The sequence below is a fragment of the Haplochromis burtoni genome, unplaced genomic scaffold (assembly GCF_018398535.1).
Source record: "Haplochromis burtoni strain Fernald_Lab_line unplaced genomic scaffold, NCSU_Asbu1 Contig_509, whole genome shotgun sequence".
NCBI classification, from domain to species: domain Eukaryota; kingdom Metazoa; phylum Chordata; class Actinopteri; order Cichliformes; family Cichlidae; genus Haplochromis; species Haplochromis burtoni.
In genome coordinates this window covers 358,663-369,064 of record NW_024582870.1, presented here as the reverse complement: position 1 = coordinate 369,064, position 10,402 = coordinate 358,663, and the positions used below count along the sequence as shown (strand labels likewise).

The following is a 10,402-nucleotide window of genomic DNA, read 5'->3' as shown; positions in this document are numbered from 1 at the left end:
GTGTGTGTGTGTGTGTGTGTGTGTGTGTGTGTGTGTGTGTGTGTGTGTAATTTAGGTTATCTGCAGCTGCAGCAGTGGTATAAAACTGGTCATTCTGAATAAGGCCACTCTACATAGTGACTACTTTAGGTAATGTAAGTATGTTATGATGGTAAAACTTGTAATATTAGGATTCTTCACTTAGCAAAACATTTAATACAGAAAAATGTTCATGAGCTTGTTTAGTGCCAGATTTCATATGAGATCTCAGGGCTGGACATGAGTCCCCAATGCTTCCCAGACCATTTTCCTTATTGTATTTGTTGGATTTCCCATGAGTGTTGGCTCCTGTGTCAAGTCTTTATTCAAAACAAATTTGGTGAATTTTGAAACAATTTTTCAAAATTCTGAACACGTGCACAGGACCACGTGCTCTAGGCTTTTCAATATTGTATGTTACAAAAACGACAAAAAGATGAGCCCAGTGAAAGGGTTTAGATGCGTGATACTGAATACTGTAGTAATGAATTTCTTTTCACTGTAACATGCTTTATTTGATGAGCAGTTATTGATCTTCTCCTCTGACAGATCCATCAGTCTCTCAAAGAAGCTCCAGAGTAAATAGGCCATTTCACAATAAGCTCTTCCTCACACAATAACTGGCACCCGTCACTATAACTCCCAACTTCACTGATATTGACGAGGAAATTGGTTCATGAGCGCAGTAACTTCCTCCTCAGTCTGTTTTTTAACACCAGATGGCTTCATTTGTACATTCTGTTGCATTTTGATTTGCTATCAGATTTATTTAAGCCTTCCTCCTCTCATCCTATCCTTCCATCTTTTCATGACTGGGTTCAAACTGAGGGTACAGCTGCGTCTCATTTTGATGTTATCTCCTTTGCAGCACACTGACATCTAGTGTTGGAGGCATTTTACTGCAACTTCTCTCGAGTGGAAGCGTCAATTGACTTTGTTGTGTATGTGCAGGCTTGTCGTCATGGCCATGTGCAGCACCTGGAGCATCTGTTGTTCTATGGAGCAGACATGGGCGCCCAGAATGCCTCGGGAAATGCTGCTCTACACATCTGTGCCCTATACAACCAGGTGAGCCGTGGGCGATTACATATGTTGACAGTTCATGAACTGGAGCTCTATTAGGGTTCATGTAGATTTAATAGTGATTTCTAATTCAAATCCATTTTCAGGTTATTTTTTTGGCATTTTAACATTTTTGCCACTCTGTCTTATTCATACGTACAGGCACACAGTGCCGTAAAAACATTTTTGCCCCGTTCCTGATTTTTAATATTAGTCAGAGATAACCTATGCAAATAGGTGTGAAATGATGATTTCATTTATTAAGGGAAAAAACTTTCCAAACCTCTTTCCCTGTGTGAAACAGTAAAGGAGTGATTTGGCCAGAATCCACACATTAGGTGTGACTCACTCACAGACAGTATGCTCTCATCACAGTTTCTATAACAGGCACATCAGAGGCACAAGTAAATGTGTACGTGCATCCTCTAGATCAGAGACAAAGTTGTGGTGAAAGAGAGAGGAAGTGCAATATTTAAATGCACCTAAATGCTGCAAAATTTGCGGCATTTGCAAATTTGCAAAAATTTGCCGCTAAACCATCAGTCGTCTATTTTGCATGGGTTACTTTTGCTTTATGCCTGGCGTCTCCATTTGTGTTAAATTTGTGAGTAAAAATTGTGTTTCCAGCCAAAGACACAATCCTTTGGGATTGCATCAGGGATGGTATCTGATCTAAACGTGTAGGTTAATTATTCTATATAGACACATTGCGTGTGTATTTTGTGTGTTCTGTGGTTGGTATATTCCTGGTGCTGCACCTACAGCCATGGCTTATTTTGAAATCCATCTGCTATTCTGATTGGTTGATCCCACATTTTTGTGGTTTGTGAATCTGGATAACTTTCATTTTAAATACGCATTAATGTTGTGACTGTTGTGTTGTATTGCATTAGTTTTGCATTACTCTGTAAGATGGCTGAGATGCATTGTCACATAATTATAAGTTAAGTGAATCAAATCTCTGTCCTAATGAGGAAAAAAAGATATTTTTGTTCAAGAACACAAAAATAAAAGCAACAAGCTCAAAACGTATTTAACAGCAAAGGAACAAAAACGTTGTCTATGAAGCTACAAACCTGACTTGTCATTACTGCTTCTGTACCCGTTGACGTTCAAGCTCTGGCAGCTGGCTGGTCTCAACTCAGTATCACGGCAAAGGGTCTAATGCCCACCCTGTGTATGTCGTGCTTTGCTTCTCATTAGCATGAGATGGGAAAGCATGCTTAAGTTGGAATATGCTCCAGTACAAGTAGAGGTGGCTATTTTGTTTCAAGCTAATTCCAAAGAACATGGGAAAGCATTTAGAGAGACGTCACTGAGACATTTACATGAAAACACACATCATCCACCTAGCGTAATTGTTTAAATGACAAAATGACACTGACATTACTTGGTCATTAGCGACTTCTTGGCTTTAAATATTGGCTCCCCCTGCTGGTACTGCAAATTCAGTATGCATGTCCATTTCAAGTTTACCAGCATGTTTATTACACGCTTTGCCGTGATACAATATTCCAGCTTTAACATCATTCTGGAATATTTGCCATTTTGTGTAAGCATGCTGTCCATGCTAGTGCTTGAAAGAGTTTATATCATGTCAGCGGAAGTGGATAGTTCTTTATGTCCTGGGTGTACTTTGCACCATCGTATTGTTGTCCTTTCATTTAATAATTGGGGCGATCGTGGCTCAAGAGTTGGGAGTTCGCCTTGTAATCGGAAGGTTGCCGGTTCGAGCCCCGGCTTGGACAGTCTCGGTCGTTGTGTCCTTGGGCAAGACACTTCACCCGTTGCCTACTGGTGGTGGTCAGAGGGCCCGGTGGTGCCAGTGTCCGGCAGCCTCGCCTCCGTCAATGCGCCCCAGGGTGGCTGTGGCTACAATGTAGCTGCCATCACCAGTGCGTGAATGACTGGTTGCGTAAAGCACTTTGGGGTCCTTAGGGACTTTTAAAGCGCTATATAAATACAGGTCATTTACCGTTTAATAAAGCTTTAAGTAATATTCATTACTGCTCAGAAGCTGCAGACAGCTCGTTTCTCCTTAATGCACACGCACTGAAGTCAGCTGATTGCAGAACAAGAAAAAAGATATATGAACCATTCCCCAACTCCAATGACAGGTTCATAAGATTAGTGCAATGGGAAATTTAGTTACATTGTACTTCTTATCTCTTCATAGCCTAAATTTAATGATAATCATTTCACATTTTCCAGTCTTGATGAAAAAGTTCATTTTCGAGTCTGCCACTTCTGTGTGAGAGGTATACAGTTCTCCATTACACGACAGATAACACTGAAAGCTATGAAGAGGGATTAGTTTTCATTTAGCACATTTCAGATGTTTAATGATTTGACCACCAACACATCCAGAGAATTACATGTGAATTTTGTCAGAAGTTGTACATTTATCACTTCTAAATTGTAAGCTCCAAATAATTCTGCTACTCTGTTACAAAGAATTTTTCAGTAGCAGTTCTTGGACCTAACCAATATGTTCTAAGCATTTAAAAAGAGTTAGTTTTCAAATGAAAGGTGACTATTTAAATCCTTTCAGCTTTCCTGTTATTTTTAAAAGAGACTGTGTTCTTTATGGACAACAGCTTAAAACTCCATATCAGTATATGAACCATATGCATAGTGAAGTTGTCAGTGGGGTTTGGAGTGCGGTTGTTGGGGTGGTGATGCTTGTGGTTGGAGAGAACAGATGAAATTTGTACATACACTACCTCTGTTCACCTTTGGGCAGCCGTGTACACATTAAGTTAATTGATCATTCTAAACTGGCCTTGGATGTGAGACAGATAAAGGGAATAAAGTGCTGTAGTAATATAGAGTGTGGCTCTGTGGTGTGATAGTTTTCTTTATGTGCAAAAGATTTCAAGACATAATCTAGGGGGCCCAAAACCAATGTACTCTGAGTGCCAGTCCCAAACCCAGACACATGGGAAGGCATCTGGTATAAAATCAGTGCCACAGCAAACATTCATCTGCAGGGTGATGCGCTGAGAAAAATCCAAAAGAAGCTTATAAATGTATGATTGAATGTGACATGTGGTCCGAATTTGGTCTGAGCAGTCACTGAGACTAAAGTTTGCTATATAATGTCGATTCTATTTCCTCATTAACTTGCTCTATAATTTGGGGGTTGGGGAATCTTTTCTTCTGTAAAACAGCCTATAATTGGATAAATAGCCAAGGTTCTCAAAGTGTGACCTGATAAGCCCCTTTTCCATTACTACCTACTCAGATCGACTTGCCATGGTTCACCATGGTTTTCAGGGTTTTTCCATTACGTCATACCACCTGGTACCAGGTATTAAAAAGTACCTGCTCAGCCGGGGTTCCGAATATGTAAACCAAATTTTTGGAAACCCAGAAACGGGGAAAATGGCCACAAAAAACAACACCATGATCCCCGAGTCTGACGAGAAGCCACAGACCGAGCAGCAGGTATATTCTTGCCTTGATGTCCACCTTTGTTGCAGCGTTCATGTCGCATATTAATTACGTCATGGGATGCTCGGACGCAGACCAAACCTTTGTAACAATGAAAAATAGATTTCAAGAAGCCTGTCCCAGCTGCCATAGTGTGAGGACATGTCACTGGATTATCACACAGGTACAGACAGCTATTCAAATTCACATGCCACACATATGGCTAATTAAAATCACCAATTAAGCCAACCCAAGCAACTGCATGTGGACACTTAAAAAACTTTCACACATACAGCTTTTGAAATTGAACAATTGCAGCATTATTATTGTTAGTTATTCTTGTAACATCTGATCGAAATATAAAATCACTCTTCACTTTGTATACACTTTGACTGCTGTGCAATAATGTTTGCATTACCACGCCAGGTAATGGGGTGCATTTTATTAAAAAACTCAAAGTATTAATGTCTTCACTACAATGTTCACAATTTGTTGAATTATTTATCAATGGACAAATAAATATGTCTTAAATTTTAGATTCCTCAAAGGAGCCACCCTTTGCTTTGTTGACAGCACTGCAAACTCTTGGTCTTCGCTCAGTAAGCGTCATGATGCAGTCCCCTGAAATTGTTTCCCTTCAAGGGTATGCATTATCAGGGTTCATTTGTGGAGTTTCTTGCCTTCCTAATGGGGTTGGGACCATCAGTTGTGTTGTGCAGAAGTCAGGTTGGTACACAGCTGACAGCTCTAGTTGACAACTGTTAGAATTCATATTATGGCAAGAACCAATCAGCTAAGTGAAGGGAAATGACAGTCCATCATTACATTTAAGAACTGAAGGTCAGTCAGTTAGTCTGGAAAATTTCTGAAACTTTGAACGTGTCTCCAAGTACACTGACAAAAACCATCAAGAGCTACAATAATACTGGCTCACATGAGGACCGCCCCAAGCACCTCAGATCAGAGCCCAGATAAATGCCACACAGTGTTCCAGTAGCAGACATATTTCTACATCAATGGTTCAGAGGAGACTGCATGAATCAGGCCTTCATGACCAAATAGCTGCTAAGAAACCACGACTAAGGAAAAGCAACAAGCAGAAGAGATTTGTTTGGGCAAAGAAACACGAGGTATGGACATTAGACCAGTGAAAAATCTGATGAGTCCAAATTTGAGATCTTTGGTTCCACCCACCGTGTCTTTGTACAACACAGAAAAGGTGACCAGATGACCTCTACACCCATGAAGCTTCATGAGCTTCCCTTAATGAGCGCAACAAAGCAGAAAACCAAAGCAAAGGGTGGCTATTTTGAAGAATCTAAAATATAAAACATTTCACACTTCTTTGCTTACTATATGCCTTCAGTGAGAATCTACAATGTCATGAAAATAAAGGAAAACCGTTATATGAGAAGGTGTGTCCAAACTTTTGACTTGTTGTGTAGGTGTACAAAAAAGTGTTTGTGTGAGTGGGTGAATGAGGCATGTTGTCAAGTAGAGTAGAAAAGCCCTGCGTAAGTATCATACCATTTACCAACTCTGACAGCCCTAACCAGTTTTAACCTAATGGTTGCATACAGTATATGATCATTTCTCTGTTATACTGTATAAAAGGCTTTCAACTGGAAAAAATAAGAAAAGAAAAGGTGGCCGTGAATGCAACCCTCTATTTCCTGCTGACAGGTACATTACAGTATCTCACTGAACTGATTTAACTATTTTAAATGCTGTGTGCTCCTGTGTGCTAATATATGCACTCCTGCTTTTGTTGCTGACTCCACCGTTTTCGGTTCTGCTATGACTGCATACAAACTGAATACAGTGTGATTTCCTTCCCTTTTGTAGCAGTCTCTTTACAAGTTTTTCATCATGGAAATGATGTTCTGATGTTGAACTATGGGCGCCTGGTGTATCCCACGAGTATACCGTCCTGAAATCGTAACTTTTAACTCTACATTATTTGTGACAGCAGCCTCTCAGTTTTTCTTTTTCTTTTCTTGCCTCTTATTATCTTGATTGCCAATGGTTTAGGCAGTCTCTCATTTACCATGTGATAAAAATGACAAATGGGACAAAAGCTTAAAAGTCAATTTCACTGTGATGATCTACAAAAACACTGTTCTCCTCATCATTCCACATCATGTCTCAGGAGCAGAAAGAGATATGGATGTAAACTGCAACTTAATAGGTTGGCTGAGGCATGCACATACACTTACTTGGATGTGGAGCCACTTCACCCCTCGTCTAAGACGTTTCTTCAGTTCTCTTGCTAGGATGATAATTGTAGTTGAATTTAACAATAATCTGAATTTCAAAAACAAGTGTGGCTGTTTTTCTGAATGGGCTTGAGCAAAGCACAGTGGAAGGCATGTTTCTTCATTAGCTTGAACATGCACACATTCTAGCTTATTTTGACTTGCTTGCACATAAATACACACATAGGCACACACGCACTGCCGTTACAAATAGCTCCCAAGAAAAGCACACAAGTGGAAAATATATTTTGAGGATTTTTTTAAATGTTTATATCTTCCAAGTGCAGTGGGATTTGTACTGAGTAGCAAAAAATAGCTCGTATCTGTTGATAAGTCTAACTGAATGTGCACAGATTGGATTTCAAAGACCACTCCGCTTAAACCTATCTTTATACTCTTTATCTAAAGGTCAGCAGTGCCCTCTAACACTTGTTTGTAAAGCCAGTCATCTGAGACCATTTAACACATTGACCTTGGAGTGGGGCCAGTTAAGCAGAGAAGTACTGCTTTGAATAAAAAGCAGCCCACTGATTTATTTGTATCAAAGCAAGAAATCACTTTTAAATCCAATCTTTACCAAAGGAAACAGATATGACATTGATCTGCAAATGAGAAACTAAAACAATGTTTTAGTCTCTCTTTACCTGTGGATTTATTCTTTTCCATTCACCTGGCTGCTGTCATTTTTAAAGAAGTGGAAAACCTTGGAACCTTTTGACTTCTGAGGCACAGTGAGGTGAACTGGTGTGAGAAGAAAGACTGTTTGATGATCATTTTTACACCACCCTTGTTATGAGGGGAAAACAGGGGTGGATGAAACCATCTTCTGGTTGGTCAAAGTAGCCATTCATGTTACCCGAATCCTCCAATCAATTCCTTTCTAATTAGTTTTGTTACCACATTAATTTCATCTTCCTCTGTCTCTTCGTCATGTCTCCACAGCTAGTGCTAACAGCAGCAGACTCATGTGACAGTGAGGCCTGGTTACTAGCTGCTAATGTTCTGACAGTTAACATGTTGGTCTATTATTAGTTTCTTTTTATTGTTTTCTCTCAGCTTTTCTGCTCCACTTCTTCCAAACTAAACTTTTTCTACAAGCTGCATGAGCACACAGCGAAGGTAGGGGAGAGACCAGTCGCTGAGAGATTTGTTTGGCCAATCCAGTGTCAGTAATGAAAATGACAAAATGGGATGCCGTCAGTGCTTGTACGCCCAGTGCGCGGTCAAACCCATGCCCGGTATATCAGATTACCAATTCAGCACTGCACTCATGAAAACCGAAGCCCAAACATACTGGATATTTCAAGAGTCACCAACTCCATCAAATCAGTGTTGCCAACTTAGCGACTTTGTCGCTATATTTAGCGAGTTTTCAGCCCCCTTAGCGACTTTTTTTCTAAAAAGCGACCAGCGACAAATCTGGCGACTTTTTCTGGTGTTGTTGGAGACTTATTTATGACCACTTTTTGACTTGAAAGCGCCTATAGCTCTTACTCTCAACAAGCAGCGGCGCTTTGGCACCTCACCCGTGCCAAAGCGCTCACAGGCGGAGGATAGTCCTCCCCTCGCTGCTGTCAGGACAGGAGATGTTTACACCTGTGCATCCATGACTGTAACGCAGTCAGTTCTTTTACTGTTATGCTGTTTTGTGGATCACAAGGTTTAAAACTACTTATAAACACACACACACACAGTAACTCCACCAGAGTGCCAATTTCGGGTCACTTTTGTCAGTCCAGGCCCGGATAAAGGAGCAGGGTTGGAACTGTGACATTAAAAAACAATAATTGCTAAAAGAAATTTAATTTGTAGTTCTAAATAAATTCTAAATGCATTTAGGACGTTTTTACTCACTTTGTCTCTTCCACGATGTTATTTCTCTCTCCAACAACATAGGTTACAATTACATTAGCATGACCAATTATGCACATTAGGCGATGACATCATTTAGCAACTTCTAGCGATTTTTAGGACAGCCAATAGCGATTTTCCTTACTGAAGAGTTGGCAACACTGCATCAAATTAGCAAAGGTGAGGAAGCAAATGTTCTACACTGCTCTTTGCACCCATAGCTCTGCTAAGCAGACCTTTTTAAAAAGTCCTTGTGCTTGTAAAATTATATTTATCTTCAGTATTCACTCACGTAAAATTTACATCATGGATATATGAAGAATATGAAAGGACACTGCAGTTAAAAGGACATTTGATCCTCTCAGTGTGTACCAGAGGACACTACCTGTTGAAGGTGCTAACACAGCTAATGCTAGTATCGCTGGTGTAGCCCCACTCTTGTAGGCTCATTTTAGCTTTTGAAAATATTACATACCAGCAATACTAGCTAGCTGCCATTTTTAGTAAGCTAATGTGCTCTTCATAAATAAAACGTCAACCACCTCAAATTGTTAAAACCACCAACAAGCCCTGTTACACTGACATCATTTTGCAGCAATGGCTACAAACTACAGCCTTTATAATAATGATTAAAATGCTGTCTCATCATTTCAGATGTTACCACATAGCTTTTCTGCAGGAGTTGAAAGAACTGTGATAACATGATTAAAATGATGTCACTAACATGACTTAGAGATAACATGATTTATCTTGTTGAACTTCGTCTGGAAACATTTCAGGCCTCTTCAAAATATGTTTAAATTCATCATTATTGAATCGAAACAATGAATAGGATTGAAGCACTACTGAACGCCGAGCCAGCAAAGGGTAAAATACCACGAGTGGGGTAACGTTTTGTAGCTGTACCTACACCCAGTGAACTGTTTTATTAGAAATTTGTATTTGTAGAAATTCTGTATAGTCTGTGTGCATAATGTTTCTGGATATTGTGATGTACATATGTATAATATATAATGTATAATCATTTTCAGAGATCATAATACAAGTTGCGTTATTAAATCACTGATGATATTTTCATTGATTGTTATTTTTAAATAATCTTGTGTGTGTAGGTTTGTTTGTGGATGTCACATTGGACTCCCCGGGGGGATGAGGGCACACTCACATCTGTTCTGGTGTTACACCTTTGGCAGATGAATCAGCCTTTTGGCACCTGGCACACACATAAGAAAAGCAGCAACCTGGACTTTATTCTCCTTTAAGTCACAGCTACAATAATTCCTAGAGACCTGGATAAAGTTATTAAGACGGATGTCTGTAGCTTGGACAGCTTGGACATTTACTTGTTTCAGGAGTTATATTAAAGTTATTGATACAAATGAATGTTTGCTTTCATTTTGCATTATGTTGTGAATACCAGAAGGTTACTGGTTGTTGAGAAGAGATCAAATCACTACAGTCATACAAATTTCAACGTGCAGACGAGGTAGATTCAACCGAATTTGGTCACTAAAGAGCTTAAAAACATATGAAATGTTTCCTCCCCTGAAAACTGAAACGTCAAACTTACTTAGTTACGTAACACATAACACATGATGCTCCTAAGACCTGAACTCTTGTTTATTGTTTGCATGTTTAACTTCTGTAAGGTATTTTGGCTTAATTGGATCTGATAAGTTTAAAAAACTGAGCATCATCTTTGAACAGAAAGTCTTTTTTTTTAGGACAGCATAAAGTTGCTGATGATGTTCTTTAATATGCAAAATTAAGTATAGTTGTTGCAT

The 10,402-nt window shown here is 39.5% G+C and overlaps 1 protein-coding gene across 6 annotated transcripts in view; it reads left to right on the top strand.

Annotated features, from left to right (window-relative positions):
* LOC102298838 (SH3 and multiple ankyrin repeat domains protein 2) overlaps positions 1–10,402 on the top strand; it is a 200,258-nt gene that overhangs the window by 26,924 nt on the left and 162,932 nt on the right. For all 6 annotated transcript variants that reach the window (XM_042213994.1, XM_042213992.1, XM_042213990.1 and 3 more), the window contains exon 7: positions 970–1,086. In XM_042213994.1, the coding sequence (XP_042069928.1) occupies positions 970–1,086 (117 nt within the window). The remainder of the gene's footprint in view (positions 1–969; positions 1,087–10,402) is intronic.